The sequence below is a fragment of the Schistocerca gregaria genome, chromosome 7 (assembly GCF_023897955.1).
Source record: "Schistocerca gregaria isolate iqSchGreg1 chromosome 7, iqSchGreg1.2, whole genome shotgun sequence".
NCBI lineage: Eukaryota > Metazoa > Arthropoda > Insecta > Orthoptera > Acrididae > Schistocerca > Schistocerca gregaria.
Genome location: NC_064926.1, coordinates 110,533,699 through 110,554,809, shown reverse-complemented (window position 1 = coordinate 110,554,809; position 21,111 = coordinate 110,533,699). Strand labels below are relative to the sequence as shown.

General features: G+C 42.3%; 1 protein-coding gene across 1 annotated transcript in view; it reads left to right on the top strand.

The window, feature by feature from the left end:
- Nucleotides 1-15,819, top strand: part of LOC126282313 (myogenesis-regulating glycosidase-like) — a 70,201-nt gene extending 54,382 nt beyond the window's left edge. Inside the window, exons 4-6 of the mRNA XM_049981969.1 lie at nt 2,172-2,606; nt 12,344-12,500; nt 15,574-15,819. Of these exons, the coding sequence (XP_049837926.1) occupies nt 2,172-2,606; nt 12,344-12,500; nt 15,574-15,773 (792 nt within the window). The 3' untranslated portion in view covers nt 15,774-15,819. The remainder of the gene's footprint in view (nt 1-2,171; nt 2,607-12,343; nt 12,501-15,573) is intronic.
- Nucleotides 15,820-21,111: the final 5,292 nt, after the last annotated feature.

Sequence of the window (21,111 nt, the reverse complement as noted above, 5' to 3'; positions counted from 1 at the left end):
GTGTTATGAAGCATTATTACATAGCCATCTTGGTAATTTCCAAGAATGATTACCTATCAAAGTCACGGGGTTCAAACGATACATATCGAAAGTGCGATCGTAAATCGATCATGCAACTCTGGTGGCGGGTGTTATGTTTACGTTGGTCACTAGAGCAATAACAAAAGAAAAGCGTTACAAGAATACTTCCAAATGCAAGGAGACGACTTACCTTACTCGTCGTCGGTGTTGTCATGTTAAAGTCCATTACGGTGGTCTGGATGGATAATATGGAAGACTGGAACCATGTATTCTTCCTTAAACTCGTTCGTTTTCCGCACTTTCCGCAATGAAATTGTAACGGTATTTCAGCGTCGAAACTCCTCTTACGAAGTTTTACACACTTCTCACCACCAGAGTCTACACAGTCCCTTCTTTCCTCGTCCGGTAGTACTCCATATCTGCGACTAAAAGTCAAACAATTTTCTACGCTGGATAAACATGGAATTAGATATTCCATGTGAAAGAATCAGTGGAAGAAACATCAAGGACACCAGACATTCCACTCACTAACGATCTAAATTGTCTGAGTTCCGCTAGCAACTCACAAATAATTCGCGGAGGTATGTAATATAGAGCAACTACTGAAACTAGATTAAGGAAAGGCAAACCTACGTTTCTAGCATTTGTAGACTTAGAGAAAGCTCTTGACAATGTTGACTGGAATACTCTATTTCAAATTCTGAAGGTGGCAGGGTAAAATACAGGGAGTGAAAAGCTATTTACAATTTGTACAAAAACCAGATGGCAGATAAGAGTCGAGGGGCATGAAAGGAAAACAGTGGTTGGGAAGGTAGTGAGGCAGGGTTGTAGCCTATCCACAATGTTATTCAATGTGTATTGAGCAAGCAGTGAAGCAAACAAAAGAAAAATTCGGAGTAGGTATTAAAATCCATGGAGAAGAAATAAAAACTTTGAGGTTCACCGATGACATTGTAATTCTGTCAGAAACAGCAAAGGACCTAGAAGAGCAGTTGAACGGAATGGATAGTGTCTTGAAAGGAGGATATAAGATGAACATCAACAAAAGCAAAACGAAAAATGGTTCAAATGGCTCTGAGGACCATGGGACTCAACTGCTGTGATCATCAGTCCCCTACAACTTAGAACTACTTAAACCTAACTAACTTAAGGACATCACAAACATCCATGCCCGATGCAGGATTCGAACCTGCGACAGTAGCAGTCGCACGGTTCCGGACTGCGCGCCTAGAACCGCGAGACCACCGCGGCCGGCTAAGCAAAACGAGGATAATAGAATGTAGCCTAATTAAGTTGGGTGATGCTGAGGGAATTAGATTAGGAAATGAGACACTTAAAGTAGTAAAGGAGTTTTGCTATTTGGGGAGCAAAATAACTGATGATGGTCGATGTAGAGAGAATATAAAATGTAGACTGGCAATGGCAAGGAAAGCATTTCTTAAGAAGAGAAATTTGTTAACATCGAGCATAGATTTATGTGACAGGAAGTCACTTCTGAAAGTATTTGTATAGAATGTAGCCATGTATGTAAGTAAAACATGGACGATAACTAGTTTGGACAAGAAGAGAATAGAAGCTTTCGAAATGTGGTGCTACAATAGAATGCTGAGGATTAGATGGGTAGATCACGTAACTAATGAGGAGGTACTGAAAAGGATTGGGGAGAGGAGAAGTTTGTGGCAGAACTTGACTAGGAGAAGGGATCGCTTGGTAGGACATGTTATGGGGCATCAAGGGGTCACCAATTTAGTATTGGAGCGCAGCGTGGAGGGTAAAAATCGTAGAGGGAGACCAAGAGATGAATACACTAAACAGATTCAGAAGGATGTAGGTTGCAGTAGGTACTGGGAGATGAAGCAGCTCGCACAGGAGAGAGTGGCATGGAGAGCTGCATGAAACCAGTCTCAGGACTGAAGACCACAACAACAACAACTGGAACAGCGGGAAACCGACAGAAATGACGATCACAAATAATTGATCACAACGCCCACTAGGGAGTCGCGTGATCGATTTACGATCGCACTTTCGATATGTATCGTTTAGACCCCGCGATTTCGATAGGCAATCATTCTTGGAAATTACCGCCATCTTTCCTAAGTTATCCACCGTTCAGTTCACACATTCGTTAAGCTATTTACAATTGCTTGCAGGCACTTCGCAATGAGACGGGTATCGACTCGTTCAAGTTCGACGCTGGCGAGACCAGCTGGCTGCCCCAGCTGCCGGACATCGAGCCCAGGAGGCTGAACCCGGTGCAGTTCTCGGCGGACTACGTGCAGACGGCCTCGCAGTTCGGCTCCATGATAGAGGTGCGCGTCGGCCAGCAGAGCCAGTACCTGCCCGCGTTCGTCCGCATGCTCGACAAGGACAGCAGGTGGGGCTCCGACAACGGCCTGGCCACGCTGCTGACGACGCTGCTGCAGATGAACATGGTGGGCTACCCCTTCGTCCTGCCAGACATGGTGGGCGGCAACGGCTACGGTAGCGACGTCCTCACCAAGGAGCTCTTCATACGCTGGCTGCAGGCCACCGTATTCATGCCGGCCATTCAGTTCTCGTACGTGCCCTGGGACTTTGATGACGAGGTACGTCGCCTGCTGTGTAAGACAAGCTTTCCTTTTGTCCTCTTTTACTCATTCTTTTCCAACCAGTTAAAAGAAGATCTTTTTAGGATTTGAATCTTGCACCAAAAAATATCGTGCACTGATTACCTTAATGAACTTCCATGTTTCGAATCTGTTTATGTTTGAGACGTTAAATGTCTGTTAAATTATGAAAAGCTTTTTACGAGTGTTCGTATGGAGAGTGTACTCAGTAAAACCTGGTGCCGTTCTTGGACATGATTGTGGAAAAATGGCTAACAGCCAAATTGTGATTAGATCCCAATTGCTCAAGATTGTCATTATGCATTCTGCACTTCGATTTGATTTCCTGTTTATCACTTTATAAAAATGACTTTTTCTTTTTAATAATATAACATAACTAACGAGGAAGTATTGAATAGGATTGGGGAGAGGAGAAGTTTGTGGCACAACTTGACCAGAAGAAGGGATCGATTGGTAGGACATGTTCTGAGGCATCAAGGGATCACCAATTTGGTATTGGAGGGCAGCGTGGAGGGTAAAAATCGTAGAGGGAGACCAAGAGATGAATACACTAAGCAGATTCAGAAGGATGTAGGTTCCAGTAGGTACTGGGAGATTAAGAAGCTTGCATAGGATAGAGTAGCATGGAGAGCTGCATCAAACCAGTCTCAGGACTGAAGACCGCAACAACAACAACAATCTGAATATTTATATATGTGTTTGGAGAGAGAGAGAATTGATTTTTGATTGCGATTTTTACTTTAAGTCGTAAGTGTTGTCTAAATTTTGGTTGCTGCCTCCTTGGATGGTCAGCTTCTGCAACAGTTGGTGACGTATTACAATTTGGAGGAAGGTATTACTCTTTACGGCTTAAAATACGACACTGTTAGTTACTTGGCCGTATTGCGGATAGCTTTGAGCCCAAGTTTTCGTAGCTTTTCATACGTAAGGGACCACTGTTGTAAGTAAATAAAATCAAACAGCAACCTGCTTTTTCGTGAGAAAATTGAGATTGCTCAGCACACAAACTTCCTACAAACTACACGTCCAGCTACATCAAAATTGGTCAGTGGAGTTCAGCACCATACTATTGTACAAGAACTTAATCCAGTTACTGTAATTAAGAAATTATTAGAGATTGTTACTTATCGAATGAAAACTATAGAGAATGCATTTCTTTTCCTGTATTTTAGTGAACTTTGTACTTACAATGCTATCGATTGATAGATGGCAACTACAATGAAGTTTACCTCCTTTTCCAAAAACAACATATTTGTATTCTTCACTTCCAGAAAATTTGTATACACAAATGTTTGACAACTCTTACTCATAATTTACTCGGTTTTATAACTAAAATTTCAATTTTCATTAAATGTATCAATACGCTCTGAGCGACGGCCTACCAACACGTCCTCTTTCCACAAGATACAGATTAACAGTCCTCTTTTTCTTAATAATACTCAAACATTCACTGCTACTATCGTTGTGGGGATTGCACGCTAAAGATTTTCTTGCTGTCCAGCTGCGCTTCACTTCACTTCAAGTACTTTTTGAATCACATTTTCATTTACGGAATTTACGTACATTACTGAGCTTCTCAGAATAAAATCAGGCACAAATTAGTTAAAGAAAAAAAGCGTGAGGCATACATAACATTACAACTTCCGCGTCTCATTATCATTGATCCGACTAGCACTTCTACGAATCACGCTCTGTAGAACAAATTGTGCTTTTATTTTGCAATATTTCTGACGTATGTTATTTTAAACTGCGAGCAACCACAGCCTACTTGCTGCAGTTCAATCATCTTCCTCCTTGTGGCACGGTTCTACTATACCATTCATTTCAAATACGGACTACCGCTTTTAGCGCGCAGTATGTTTACAACTTGATGTGAATGATGGGCAGTGGCTCTAAGGCAGTTACTTTTCGGCGATGACCTGTTAAAAATAGTCTTTATCACCTGACTATTAGTCTCCAATTGACGCGAAACTGGTCGTGACGTCTAATAAAAGGTATTTTACAGACAGTGCAGATCATTTTATTCAAAATTTATGACGTGCCGTTACTGACAGAGGGTCTAAAATTGATACTTTGAGTTAATATTTTCTTTTTAAGTTAATGAAAAAATGAGCTTCAATTGACTCCTTGCTTCCGAATGTGTCGTACGCCTTTGTGGCAGTGTGGTAGTCTGCCTTCGGCAATGGTGAGGCGAGCACCTCTTGTTTGTATACTTATATGTATATGGTGTCTGTTCTTTTGGACATGACCTTCTTCTTCTGTGCGGATGCACATATATTCCCCGAACTCTTGGAAGAATGTCTTCCACGAGTAATGAGAGTGTTGGGGTGGGACACTATGAATGTAGTGTGTGGACATACAAGGTGAGAATGTGAGGCTCGCGGGAGGCGTGAGCGAGACAGACCCTGCAGTCGCACTATCATCTGTGTCCTCGGTGGCTCATATGGATAGAGCGTCTGTCATGTAAGCAGGAGATCCTGGGTTTGAGTCCCGGTCGGGGCACACATTTTCACCTGTCCCCGTTGATCTATATCAACGCCCGCGCGCAGCCGACGGTATTAATGTAATTCTAATTACCTCTTGTTTGTGTCTCGTCCGTTGTGCTGCTTGTGAGCGAACGCACGTGTGTTTACTTCCGCTCAGCGGCTTGTCTTCGTGTCCTAATTCATCGACTATCAGGGCGTTTTCCGATCGTCAAGTACGATTAAATTAACTTTTCCATCGGATCATACCAAAAGAATATGAAGTTTTTACCGGACGAAATGCGTCTCCCGCCACAAGATATCGGAAACCATTTTTCTATCCTTTGTACCACAGTGTACATAAAGCTGACTCATGATAATCTGTGTGCCGACGTTGTATGGAGCCATGATACCGAACTCAAGCTCCGCTACTCTGACAGCCATGTAGGGACTGCCGTGGTTGATCACACTAGTTTTGGTCTCCGAACGTTAAGGGTTTCCGAACGCCCGTCCGAGATACCGTCAGACTTTGTGGTGGCCACCTTTAAACCTTACAGCAACGTCATCAGTCATGTTGCTTAAAAGTGGAAGACTTTCGAAACGTACCATGTCCTCAGTGGAGTCCGTCAGATAAAAACTGAACTGAAGAAACACGTGCCTGATTACTTGGTTACTGCCAGCTTGTCACCGTGTATGATGCCAAGGCGCTCGCTTGTTGAGGTTGTGGCAAAGAAGGCTATAACGATTGGAGGCATATAGGCACTCATTTTTCCCTCGTTCTGTTTGGGAGTGGAACAGGGAGAGAAGATGCTAGTTGTGGTACGAGGTACCTTCCACCACGCAGCGGTATGGTGGATTCCGGAATATGTATGTAGATGTAGATGTAGATGTTCTGAATGTCTGACGTAAGCTGGTTCAGACATCGATCGAAGACGTTCCGTCCAAAATATGGTTTTTCCGTTAGTTTATTGAGCAAAGTACACGGACACAAGAGAGAAATTAGTTATCACCGATATTAGTTAGCACCGATATTATCTCCCACATTATCTAAAGCAGTGTGATAATGCCCCGATAGGCTTTTGACAATATGCTGATAGCTCTTCGTTTCCTTTCCTGTTATGCTGTGGAGGAGACAGTAATACTGTACTGTTGAGCATAAAGATAAGGCGAGGGGTCTCGTGAATTCTGTTAAAAAAAATGGTTCAAATGGCTCTGAACACTATGGGACTTAACGTCTGTTTACTTCAATGCGAGATGGCTCTGAACACTATGGGACTTAACATCTGAGGACTTCAATGCGAGATGCCTTCAATAGGTTCCACAACGAAACATTGTCTCGAAATTTGGTAGAAAATCCGAAGAAATTCTGGTCGTATGTAAAGTACACAAGCGGCAAGACGCAGTCAATACCTTCGCTGCGCAGTGCCGATGGTACTGTTACCGACGACTGTGCCGCTAAAGCGGAGCTATTGAAGGCAGTTTTTCGAAATTCCTTCACCAAGGAAAACGAATAGAATATTCCAGAATTTGAAACACGAACAGCTGCTAGCATGAGTTTCTTAGAAGTAGATACCTTAGGGGTTGCGAAGCAACTCAAATCGCTTGATACGGGCAAGTCTTCAGGTCCAGATTGTATACCGATTAGGTTCCTTTCAGATTACGCTGATACAATAGCTCCCTACTTAGCACTCATATACAACTGCTCGCTCACCGATAGATCTGTACCTACAGATTGGAGAATTGCGCAGGTAGCACCAGTGTTTAAGAAGGGTAGTAGGAGTAATCCATTGAACTACAACCTATATCATTGACGTCGGTTTGCAGTAGGGTTTTGGAGAATATACTGTATTCATACATTATGAATCACCTCGAAGGGAACGATCTATTGATACGTAATCAGCATGTTTTCAGAAAACATCGATCTTGTGCAACGCAGCTAGCTCTTTATTCGCACGAAGTAATGGCCGCTATCGACAGGCGATCTCAAGTTGATTCCGTATTTCTAGATTTCCGGAAAGCTTGTGACACCGTTCCTCACAAGCGACTTGTAATCAAGCTGCGCTCCTATGGAGTATCGCCTCATTTGTGCGACTGGATTCGTGATTTCGTATCAGGAAGGTCGCAGTTCTTAGTAATAGACGGCAAATCATCGAGTAAACCCGAAGTGACATCAGGTGTTCCCCAGGGAAGCGTCCTGGGGCCTCTGCTGTTCCTGATCTATATAAATGACCTGGGTGACAATCTGAGCTGTTCTCTTAGGTTGTTCGCAGATGATGCTGTAATTTACCGTCTAGTAAGGTCATCCGAAGACCAGTATCAGTTGCAAAGCGATTTAGAAAAGATTGCTGTATGGTGTGGCAGGTGGCAGTTGACGCTAAATAACGAAAAGTGTGAGGTGATCCATATGAGTTCCAAAAGAAATCCGTTGGAATTCGATTACTCGATAAATAGTACAATTCTCAAGGCTGTCAATTCAACTAAGTACCTGAGTGTTAAAATTACGAACAACTTCAGTTGGAAAGACACACATAGATAATATTGTGGGGAAGGCGAGCCAAAGGTTGCGTTTCATTGGCAGAACACTTAGAAGATGCAACAAGTCCACTAAAGAGACAGCTTACACTACACTCGTTCGTCCTCTGTTAGAATATTGCTGCGCGGTGTGGGATCCTTATCAGGTGGGGTTGACGGAGGACATCGAAAAGGTGCAAAAAAATGGCAGCTCGTTTTGTATTATCACGTAATAGGGGAGAGAGTGTGGCAGATATGATACGCGAATTGGGATGGAAGTCATTACAGCAAAGACGTTTTTCGTCGCGGCGAGATCTTTTTACGAAATTTCAGTCACCAACTTCCTCTTCCGAATGCGAAAATATTTTGTTGAGCCCAACCTACATAGGTAGGAATGATCATCAAAATAAAATACGAGAAATCAGAGCTCGAACAGAAAGGTTTAGGTGTTCGTTTTTCCCGCGCGTTGTTAGGGAGTGGAATGTTAGATAGTATGATTGTGGTTCGATGAACCCTCTGCCAAGTACCTACATGTGAATTGCAGAGTAGTCAATGTAGATGTAGATGAGGTCATGAGTCCCCTAGAACTTAGAACTACTTAAACCTAACTAACCTAAGGACATCACACACATCCATGCTCGAGGCAGGATTCGAACCTGCGACTGTAGTGGTCGCGCAGTTCCAGACTGAAGCGCCTAGAACCGGTCGGCCACACCGACGTGCGAATTCTGTCACCAACTCTACGGCTGTAAATATTAATAACAGAAGCTGCGCGATGCAAGCGGGAATCTCGGCAAACAGAGTCTGAGAATGGTCAATAAATGGTGACTTCAGGTCCACTCAATACAGTACTCAATGATAGCAGCGCCTCTGCACTACGAAATATGTCGACTGGAACCACAAGCAAGACGAGACTTCACTTTGCCCACTTAAACCGCAATCTCACAGCTGAATACATGCATGCCCGCCCCCTAATTGGGTGGCGTTGCAGCACGCTAACTACACTACTGTCCATTAAAATTTCCACACCAAGAAGAAATGCGAATGATAAACAGGTATTCATTGGACAAATATATTATATATGAAGTGACATGTGATTACATTTTCACGCAGTTTAGGTGCATAGATCCTGAGAAATCAGTACCCAGAGCAATCACCTCTGGCCGTAATCATGATCATGATACGCCTGGGCATTGAGTCAAACAGAGCTTGCATAGCGTGTACAGGTACAGCTGGCCATGCAGCTTCAACACGATACCACAGTTCATCAAGAGTAGTGACTCGCGTATTGTGACGAGCCACTTGCTCGGCCACCATTGACCAGAGGTTTTCAATTGGTGAGAGATCTGGAGAATGTGCAGGCCAGGGCAGCTGCCGAACATTTTATGTATCCAGAAAAGCCCGCATAGGACCTGCAACATGCGGTCCTACATTATCCTGCTGAAATGTAGGGTTTCGCAGGGATCGAATGGAGGGTAGAGCCACGGGTCGTAACACATCTGAAATGTAACGTCCACTGTTCAAAGTGCCGCGAATGCAAACTACAGGTGACCGAGACCTGTAAACAATGGCACCCCCTACCATCGCGCCGGGTGATACACCAGTATGGCGATGACGAATACACGCTTGCAATGTGCGTTCACCGCCAAAACGGATACAACCATCGTGATGCTGTAAACAGAACCTGGATTCATCCGAAAAATGACGTTTTGCCATTCGTGCACCCAGATTCGTCTTTGAGTACACCATTGCAGGCGCTCCTGTCTCTGATGCAGCGTCAAGGGTAACTGCAGCCGTGGTCTCCGAGCTGATAGTCCATACTGCTGCAAACGTCTTCGAACTGTTCGTTCAGATGGTTGTCTTGAACGTCCCGATCTGTTGACTCAGGGATCGAGACGTGGCTGCTCGATCCGTTACAGCCATGCGGATAAGATGCCTGTGATCTCGACTGATAGTTATACGAGGCCGTTGGGATCCAGCACGGCGTTCCGTATTGCCCTCCTGAACCCAACTATTCCACATTCTGCTAACAGTCATTGAATCTCGACCAACGCGAGCAGCAGTGTAGCGATACGATAAACCGCAATCGCGATAGGCTACAATCCGACCTTTATCAAAGTCGGAAAGATGATGGTACGCATTTCTCCTCCTGACACGAGGCATCGCAACAACGTTTCACCAGGCAACGCCGGTCAACTACTGTTTATGTATGAGAAATCGGCTGGAAACTTTCCTGGTGTGAGCATGTTGTAGGCGTCGCCACCGGTGCCAACCTTGTGTGAATGCTCTAAAAAGCTGATCATTTGCATATCACAGCATCTTCTTCCTGTCGGTTAAATTTCGCGTCTGTAGCACGTCATCTTCGTGGTGTAGCAATTTTAATGGCCAGTAGTGTAGTTTCATCTCATATATCAGTACTGACTTTTCTATAAGGGAGTTAAACTTTCAGTACCGTTCAAAAACATACTTGCAGTGTGAAACTTTCTGGCAGATTAAAACTGTGTGCCCGACCGAGACTCGAACTCGGGACCTTTGCCTTTCGCGGACAAGTGCTCTACCATCTGAGCTACCGAAGCATGACTCACGCGCGGTACTCACAGCTGTACTTCTTGCAGTATCCGTCTCCTACGTTCCAAACTTTACAGAAGCTCCCCTGCGAACCTTGCAGAACTAGCACTCCTGAAAGAAAGGATATTGCGGAGACTCGTGAGTCGTGCTTCGGTAGCTCAGATGGTAGAGCACTTTCCCGCGAAAGGCAAAGGTTCCGAGTTCGAGTCTCGGTCGGGCACACAGTTTTAATCTGCCAGGAAGTTTCATATCAGCGCACGCTCCGCTGCAGAATGAAAATCTCATTCTGGATCTTTGTAGTGTGTCTGTAGTTTAGAATACGCACAAGAAAAATCATTTCGGAAAGCTGCGACTGTCACAAACAACTTTCAAGAGCTAATTCAGTATTTACATCATAAATATCGTAAAATTTAAATTGATCATAAACCATGAGTTCTACTCATAAGCGGTTTGTTTGGTATGGAGGTGGCGTCTTCCTCATCTCTGAAACCTGTAAATTGACTTACCAGCTACATAGGTTGGAAGGAGAGGGGAACACAGTATAGTTTGGAATTATATCTTTTAGAATGCAGGAGTTAGAGGTTACGATAACAGTCAAAAAATAAAGCAAAAACGCTTCAGTTGCCATCATTTTTGGTTCTATTCTTTGATGGAAATACAGTGTTTACTTCTTGCAAAAGTGCTTCCTGTTTTCTAATGTAATATTCCACGTTAATATGTAATTGCCGTTTTTATATTAATCCGTGTATGCACCTACATGTATACTCCGCGAGCCATTATGCGGTTTACCACTGCGCCTCTTTCTCATTTCAGTCGTGAACAGTTCGCGGCAAGAACGATTGCTGGTAAGGTGCCCTGTTGGCTCGAATCTCTCTAATTTTCTCTTCGTGATCTATTCGTGAGGTGCACGCAGGACGAGGAAATATGTTACTTCTATGAACGTACGCTCTCGGAACTTTAACAATAACTCAGCCCATGACGAGAACGCCTCCGTTGCAGCGTCTGATGCTGGAGATCGTTGGTAACCTCTGTGATGCTTCAGTGCTTACTAAATGAACCCATAATGAAACCCACTGCTCTTCTTTGGGTCTTCTCTATTTCCTCTGTCAATCATATATGATATCTATCCTTTACAAGTATTACTCAAACGAATGTTTTGTAAGCTACTTCCTTTGTTGATGGACCACATTTCTTGAGAAATCTGTATTAACTGTTTGTTCCGTCAGTTCTTGGTACACAATTTTGTATATTATGAATGACAAGGCACATGACACCAGTGTATATTCTACAATATTTAGTATCTTACAGACTTATTTTCAGCTGGTATGCCATCGACTAGTATAAAGATAATAATAATGTCGTGTGACGAGGGCCTCCCGTCGGGTAGACCACTCGCCTGGTGCAAGTCTTTCAATTTGACGCCACTTCGGCGACTTGCGCGTCGATGGGGATGAAATGATGATGATTAGGACAACACAACACCGAGTCCCTGACCGGAGAAAATCTCCGACCCAGCCGGGAATCGAACCCGGCCCTTTAGGATTGACATTCTGCCGCGCTGACCACTCAACTACTGGGGGCGGACTTCGTGGAATAACATACTTTAAAATAGCGCAACTGCAGGATATTTCAGATCTGTTTTAAAGATGACCGCTAGTGTCCATTTAGGGCGAAAATCAGATGGACTACGTCATTAAAAATGTGACGTAAGAATATTTAGCTTAGATAAAATAAAATACCTGACACATTAAGCACTGTTTCAGGTACTTTATCTAACCTAACCTACACTAACCTAACCTAAATATTTTATATCGTACTTTTAATCAATTAATCCCTGAAGTTTCAATCATTAATTAACTTAAACAGCTGTCGTCTTTGGAAACCAGCTGAGATTATAGTTGCGCTATTTTAAAATGGCCGATCCCACAAAAATTTCGCAGCCACATGCATTTATCTTTGTATGTTAACATGGTGTAACAGCCGAAAACCGGTTCGTAGAGTAATAAATATTATGCAATATTACACCACTGTCATTAGCACTGATTCATGCTCCTTTCTTCATTGGTGTCCTTTGTAAGCTCTTCGTAGGGCTGTTCATGAACACGATGAACGTGGCTGTTTCGGCTGCACCTGAGTCCTTACTTGCCCAGAATGAGTGCGGCGACCGTGTTTCAGGCGCTGGAGATCTGCCGCAACCTGACCGATCTGCACACGCAGTACGCGCCGCGAATCCTGGAGCTGATGCAGAAGGCTGTGGAGGACGGCACGCCGGTCAACCTGCCTCTCTGGTGGCTCGACCCCACAGACGAGACAGCCCTCGCCATCAACTCAGGTATGCCACCGAGCTCCCTAACGACCCTCCTCTGTGATTACTGTCTGAAGCAGATCGTTTAGACTAATCCGTAGTTTTACTTCTAGCTATGCTCCGCATCTCTACCTGTTCTTGTCCTCATTCTCTTAACGTATAACTTGTCATAATGCACGACAGTCATGGGTGAGAAAAAATTTCTGTCTGTGTAAAAAGTTTAAGTTCACTTGCCAGTCCAAAGAGGGGGGATGATGTGTGGAAATTAGCATGTCAGAAGCACTTACCGGCCGCTTCTATTTGGATTATCTAGTAGGTAGGTAGGGTATGAATTGACAGGTTGGTGTGTCTTGCCTCCCTACAACCAGTACAGGTTTAATTTAGTGTATCACACATCCCCCTTTCTGACAGGTAAATCCGCAGTTACCAGCGGAAATATACTGCTGTCGGAGACTTTAACTGAAAAGTCGGGGTACCAGCCGCCTCATTCTACTTTCCACAGCACTTTTACAATTAAATGATGACTAACACTGAAACCCTCAGCTGCCGACAGGTGTTGTTGACATACCTCGATGTGGACAGCTGAAAACGTGTGCCCCGACCGGGACTCGAACCCGGAATCTCCTGCTTACATGGCAGACGCTCTTTTCCTTTTTTTTTTTAATCTCATTTTGTTCTCCTTTGTTCTTTACATATGCTCGGGGCGGACGTCGTAAGACATCCGTTTAAGTTCGTTGATGATCGATTAACTCAGTTTTTTTGATTACAGAGGGCACGTAACTCTCTGACCGATCGCGCTGAGCTACCGTGCCGGCATCCAGCCACCGAGGACACAGCTACACAGCTGAATAGAGCGACTGCAGGGACTTATCCCTTGCACGCTTCCCGTGAGACTCACATTCCCAAGTGTCCACAATTCTACATATGTAATGTACCTTATAGACATTTGGCCATCCACTCATTACTAGCGCACACGTTGGCTATTCCCGTAAGAGTTTGGGCAACCTGAGCGCATTCGCAGAGACGAAGGTCAATGGTCTCTGGAAATAAACGTCACAGAAGATTTCTTCGTATTCATGTAATCTTGCTATTGACCATTACGTCAAAATGAACTATTTTACAAGGAGCCTGTAATGTTAAAACTAGTTTTCTATTTCAAGGACCGGCCGCTGTGCCCGAGCGGTTCTAAGCGCTTCAGTCCGGAACCGCGGGACTGCTACTGTCGCAGGTTCGAATCCTGCCTCGGGCATGGATGTGTGTGATGTCTTTATGTTAGATAGGTTTAAGTAGTTCTAAGTTCTAGGGGGTCCCATAGTGCTCAGAGCCATCTGAACCATCATCTATTTCAAGGGAAGTTAACCAAAGATTTTAATTCATTATTTAATATTAAAGATAATCATTGAGTGGAAGTGTGAGCCTGTATCCTTCTTTAGAGAAACTGGTTTCAAAGATTGTGCCTCTGCAGACAACCTTGTAGGTAGGGCAACCACAACTATGAGTAGTCATATTGGGTATTAATAGCCGCTTCCGCTGTATTTAGTCCTTTTTTATTAGGTTACTACCTCTTTCGTGTCACTAAAAGTCACATCTACAGGTGAACATGTGCATAACAATAAATACAGAAGGAATAACAACCCCGAGATATACACTGGAAGGGTTAATTTTTAAATTTTTTTTTTTAATGTTAAAAACTTATCATAATGGTAGTACTCAGATGACTAAATCATTAGAGCGGAAAAGCCCGGAATCTTTTTACGCAACATTCCTTGTGCTTCAGCACCATTGCATGCGCGAGCCATCCACAGGTAAGCTGTTTACTTTCTTTCCGCGTCCGCTGGTTGCGATTCCGTATAGATCGGAGAAGCGGTAAATGTGGTTCTGCTTTTCCGCCAATAGCTATTTACCAGACGACTTTGTCCAGGCAGAACATACCTACATTTTGTGGCAACCACTTCTTGGTTTTTCATTTTGGTCCAATATTAGGCCTTAATAGTTTACATATTTCATCCTTACCAATGGATCACTATGGTACCATTTCTTTAGGACCCATTCGCTGTATTGGAATCAGGTTGTTTTATTCTGTGACATGCCATCTTTTAGCGGTCTTTCGTTCTGAGAGACAATGAATGTTGGGTATAAAGGTTCCGAGCTTTTCCGCTCTAATGTTTCAGTCATTTGAGTACTAACATTATGAAATTCTCATGCAAAAGTTTTAACATTTTTTAAAAGTTTTTAAATCTTGATCATTTATCTTACCAGTGCATGTCTCAGGGTTGTTATTCCTTCCGGGTTTATCGTTATAAAAATATTCACATGAAGATATGGTTTTTAGTTCCACGAAACCGGTAATGATCCAATAATAAAGGACTAAATACAGCTACAGCGGTTATTAATACCCAAGATCAAAGATGAAGAATTTCATGTTTCCTAATACCTATGGTTTTTACAAGAGAATTTTATGGAATATAAGCCACGCGGGATTAGCCGAGCGGTCTAGGGCGCTGCAGTCATGGACTGTGCGGCTTGTCTCGGCGGAGGTTCGAGTCCTCCCTTGGGCATGGGTGTGTGTGTTCGTCCTTCGGATTATTTAGGTTAAGTAGTGTGTAAGTTTAGGGACTGATGACATTAGCAGTTAAGTCCCATAAGATTTCACACACATTTTGAACATTTTTTGTACATATAAAATAAGATGCCGATAAACAAGATTCTTTTCAGTAAATACTGCTAACCCGAAACATTTCTAATGATACGGACTTACTAGGTAAAAATGTGGTTACAGTGAAAGCGAAAAAAGAGAAAGAGAAATAAATTTTGCAGCGTAGCTATGTGACATCATTTCAGGCTCAAAAAATCACTGTGTAATGCAATTTACTATGGTGTTGAATGCCAACATCAGTTCGTTAGTAGTTTGTAAAAGTGAAAATAAAAGCCTTTATGTTAGTAGTTTGTAAAAGTGAAAATAAAAGACTTTATGTTTTCTTTTATAGAAGGTCAAGTTTAACAGGAGCTGCGGTCACTTAACCCTGCAGTCTCTCAAGAAACTGGGTTCGTTTCGGCTGAGGTTAACGGCACGCGACCTCTCTCTGTATTTTGTACACAGAGTTCCTGCTCGGAGAAGACCTGCTGGTGGCGCCGGTCCTGGAGGAGGGCGCCACGAGCCGCGACATCTACCTGCCCAGGGGCAGCTGGAGGGACGAGGCGGACCCCGAACACCCCACCGTAGACGGCCCCGTCTGGCTTGCCAACTACTCGGCTCCGCTCAGCGTCCTGCCCTACTTCGCCAGGGTCGACAGCGCCTAACCTCCACCGGGCGCAGATGTGTGCTGTATTCCGGAAATAAACTGCTATGCCGACTGCAACATGAACTTGAATAAAAATAAGAGATATATTATGTGTGTGATTTCTTTCTCGTTCACACCAAATCCATTCGTCACTGGAAGCCTAATCAGTAAAACGGAAAAGAAATCTACTTGTATGGAATATTCGTGTTCGGCTCCTCTGCCGTCAGAGACTCTGCTAAGCTGTGGAGTCTTTGACTAGTGCTGTAAGCATCCCAATTAGTGCCTCTTTGATGTACGGATTGAACAGCAGGGGAGAAAGTTTACATTCTTGTCTTACACCCTTTTTAATCCGAAAAATCAACCAGTCTTATTATTCCCTTTTGGCTCGTGTACTTACACTACTGGCCATTAAAATTGATACACCAAGAAGAAATGCACACGAGAAACTGGTATTCATGGGACAAATATACACTCCTGGAAATGGAAAAAAGAACACATTGACACCGGTGTGTCAGACCCACCATACTTGCTCCGGACACTGCGAGAGGGCTGTACAAGCAATTATCACACGCACGGCACAGCGGACACACCAGGAACCGCGGTGTTGGCTGTCGAATGGCGCTAGCTGCGCAGCATTTGTGCACCGCCGCCGTCAGTGTCAGCCAGTTTGCCGTGGCATACGGAGTGAAACGTCCCCTTAGAAAAATTGTACAAGACTGTGCTTAAACTGACACACAATATTTTTAGCGCAACGCAATCTGACTTCCAAAAATTACTACAAAAGAATGGCCCTGACTAGCATTAACCTATACTTTTCACAAATCACTTACCTCACAAAAATCTTCGTTACTCAAGCTACTGCAATACAGCGAGCGCCACAACTGCCAGCTAAATAAGAGATTCAAACTACTGAAGGCACTAACTACTGATAGGCATAGTTAGCAAATGAAAGATTTTAATAGAGAACAAACAATGTATTTACCTCACTAGTCATAATATATACAGCAGTTCATGACACCAATTCTTACAAATTTCAAAACTCCGCCATGTCTCTCCCCACGTCCACCACTGCTGGCGGCTCACCTCCAACTGCAAAACGCTACGCGCTGTTAGCATCCAGCTGCCGCTGCCCAACACTACAATGGCGAGTATTACAACAATGCCAACCAGCCACAGACTGCACACGGCACAGCCAGTGATTTTCATACAGAGCGCTACGTGGCGGCGGCGTTACCAATTAAAAAACCTAAACAGCCTACTTACATAGCCCCCATGCTCCCCACAAAAAATTTTACAAATTGTTTTGGGCACTGGCCAATAATGATTTGATAAAATTTTTCATCATTACAATAACAAAGATATCAAATGCACACACTTATTGATACAATGTTGGTCAAAAGCTAAAATTTTTTCACAGTCCATAAAGACAGTCCTGATCGTTCATCACAGTAAAATAGGAGTGTTTTTGCTCAATGTCTCAGCAGTAAAAGAAAATGCACACGGAAGTAGTGGATTTCCATGCAGTCTTGAACAAGTGTTGTCCTTCCAACAGAAAGGCAGTGCTCACTCTTGACATGCAGACAGATAATGGGCCACAGCAGAGTCAGTCGACGTTGAAGACTATCGGTAGGTAGGTCATCACAGAGCAGACCCACTGTAGTCCTGGTAGAGATTACTGTTGGTGGGCCACCAGAGGTGCAGACCCACTGCAGTCCTTGTAGAAATAATGGTACTGGTGGGTCATCAAAGGTGCAGACCCACTGTAGTCCTTGTAGAGATGGCCAGCAGCCATCTGTTTCACTGTGCAGGCGCCCAATCACCATTGAAGAGTCTTGCGGATAATATAGCAAGTCCATAACCACCAATTGTGCACTCACAAAAATTGTTTTTGAAATGTCCTTACAACCAGCAATGCTGTTATCCAGTCCCTTACTGAATTATTAACACACATGCAAACACTATCAGTCCCTACTTCTCACATATTCTCCATATACTATGACCAACAGAAACGTGTGCAGTGAAATGTAATTTGCAAGTTACTTAATTTGATGAACTAGTGTCAATTACAATTTTGTAACATAGGAATACAATAACAAAGGTACAAAATACATATTTAAAGAACATAACAATACAGATAACATTTGTAGTAGTACAGGCTTTACAAAAGAATCGAAATAGCAAATACATTAGTGTTAGAAAAATTATGACATAAGAACACACATAAAAGATCAGAATAACTTTTGAAACATCAACTTCACACATGAGCATTAGAACAAAACAGAATAAATAATGTGTAAACATCTTTACAAAGTAAATAACATGTTATTAATGCAAATTATATTTGAGGATAACAGTATTACTCATCATAGTGAATGTAGCTTAGCATTAGAAAAATTCTGCAACATAAGTCTTATCAGATAAACATATAAAGACAGGAAGAACATAAATACTCAAGGGTACACAAACACATAGTGGGATAACACAAGGAAAGGGCAGGGTTTGTTTTACTGCAGTATTTTGCAAACAAAACTTTCTTTACTTCTCGGAGACCTCCTTTCGTTCTTCATTATTTCCAGAAAGTCCTCTCTATACCTGCTTTCTGTACTTTTCTCGTATAACCTCTCAGTGCATTTCTTCAAATCGATCGCAACTCATTCTCTTATATAGGCTATCCCCTCTTAAGCCAACTTAAATCTACTGAGCTCAGATGCTTAACTAAGGGACGAGGAAATGCAGCAGCACAAAACAATTAATACAAACAGCAATGAAAAAAAAGGTGCAGGTAAGCAAAGCAAGCAGCAATAAATGTAATAACTTATATCTAAACATGACAAAGCCACAAGCAGAAAAAATAGTACACTGAAGACAACAATGTAGATAAGGGAAATGTATATTCACATCTTAATGTCTATGTAATTAAAATGGTGCACCACTACTTATTCAATGAAATAAATTACCAAGTACTTGAAAAGAAAATTATGTATGCAGTTCCTGTGAAGGGCGATGTCTTTTTGTGCTCCCTCATTTTTTTGGAAGTATATCACGAAGTTATTCTTTACTGGGTCTGTAGGCATAATATATTTATATTAGTACATCTATAAAATTTTACTGTAACCAATGCTGCAGGGCAGCTGGAAACTAGATATTCAACAAAATGAGTAAATAAATGCATAAAGCAAGCCACATGGCATTTCTCTCAACTAGCAGGACAATAGCCATGAAATGTTTCTCGTCGTTTCATTAGGCATTTTAGTAAATATCATAAATTAAGAGCTCCACAGTGTAATCATATGTTTTCAAGTTTGGGTGTGTAGTATTTGCGATGCTTTCTACAAAGGAATCTCAATAGCGAGGATAATGGCCTCTTTTTTTTTTTGCCTGTGCCTCTGACAGGCACACACTAATGGATTTCTTTTGTCAGGTGGTTGTCGCGCAGCTGGGTGCCCACGACGCATTACGTGCAGGTGGTCACTTAACTGTCTTATCGAAATATTTACGACACCAGTTTCCGCTACAGTGGCAGTCTCATATAAAAAAATTCACAGTTCAAGAATTTGCGTTACACATCAGTAGAAACAAAATCCTATTGATATAACAGTGTCCAAAAATTTTCGTCGGCATTGTAATACATTCACACATTTACATACATTTCATAGCACTTAAAGTACGATTCTTGGTTTCCAACAACCTTTTTCACAAACTAGAGTCCCTAACCTCTACTCATTATTTCTTATCTTATTCGTCGACACTTCTTCAATATTCCATCATAACAGATAAGTAGCATAATCAAATAACTCATATAGCATCAGCTTATTGATCATAAACATACCGCAACAGCGTAATACACATCGTCATCATAACATCATAAAACCTCAGCCAAATCTCAAAATCGTCGTAACTTCCTCCAATAATTTCAAAACCTAAAAAAAATTCTCTGCTCATGTCAAAAGTGTCATCTACCTCAAACGTACTTTAAAATCATGATCCCATACCAAATACATCATTCAAACCTCTCATAGTATCACAATGGTTCCGAAAAAATATGAACAGTTCACAAAGTACAGACAAAATACAACTTCGTAAGTGTGAAGTTATTCAATGGTGTAATTACGTAAACATCTGTCACTGATGTAGTAAAGTAAATGTTTGTCTCTCTCAGTTAAATGATCAGATAGCTGTGAAATTTATGTGTTAGAGAAATATGGTACTGATGTGTAAAGTTGTATAAACAAATACCATATTAGCTAGGGCTCCTTGTGCTTGCCAAACACATGGTACACAAAGTAAGCGTGTACCCCCCTGAGGAATAATGTAATTATATCCTCAGATGTTACAGATTACAGCAATGGAATGGAATGCATCACGGAAAACTTTCTTTGTAATTCAAATATGTTGAAAAATAAATAGTTTAATGCGTGTCCTGTAGCGCTAAATGTGCTTCTTGCTATAAGACTATCTCTGTGGAAGCGTCGTAGTTATTGTCCTCCGAAAGCTAAGTTCTGCAGAAGTCAATGTACTTACCTCATGATAAACGAAATTGAAATGCTTTGCTTATAGATATCTTAGTTATTACGCTTATTGCCGTGATGAAGTAAGTACTGTACTGTAAGTATTGTTGTGCTACAGAAAAGGCTGTCTCATTGTAACTATACCACAAACGTTACTACTAAAACATGTTTTACTTTCCAGAAAAATTCAGAAAAACTGTGCAGATATAAAACAGATAAACTGCAAAAGCAACATTGTAAATTGTCACTCATTAGCAGCGTCGTGATAAAATCGTGTAGCTGTCACATAAACTAACCACTGTATCATCTGGTATCTCACAGAAAGTACTTTAAATCCAGAATGTATTTTCAAGTAAACCAAAATGTTGCATTAAAATCTCATTAGCAATACTGGTAAATGTTCTAAGTATGTGAGCCTTATAGTCGTTACGTAATCGTGCATCTAACAAGCAAGAATGTACACACACAATAACACTGTGACGTCTGTTCACTATAACAATGGACTCGTAAATACTGACTAAATAAGTTCTCTAAGTTCTAGACTGGATAGTTAACTTGAAAACATTGTTGCATGTTAACAGATTCTTAGTGTGACAAAGTCTACTAGTGACGTGTTGTGAAAAATTTTATGGCAAAGACAAAGTTAAAAACCAGATTATCTTTCAATAAATGGTTTTGCTTGTGATACGTGGTGTAATCTTTTACCCTTTATAGTACTCAGAGTTTGAACTTGAATGTAATTATCATGCGGTATACGTCGGTAAAGAATACTGGAATTTTTCTCAAGGTTAGCGCCTGTGTTATTTTTCTCTGAGCCAGCCGCCGCACGCGGCTGCCTGCGGTGCGGGT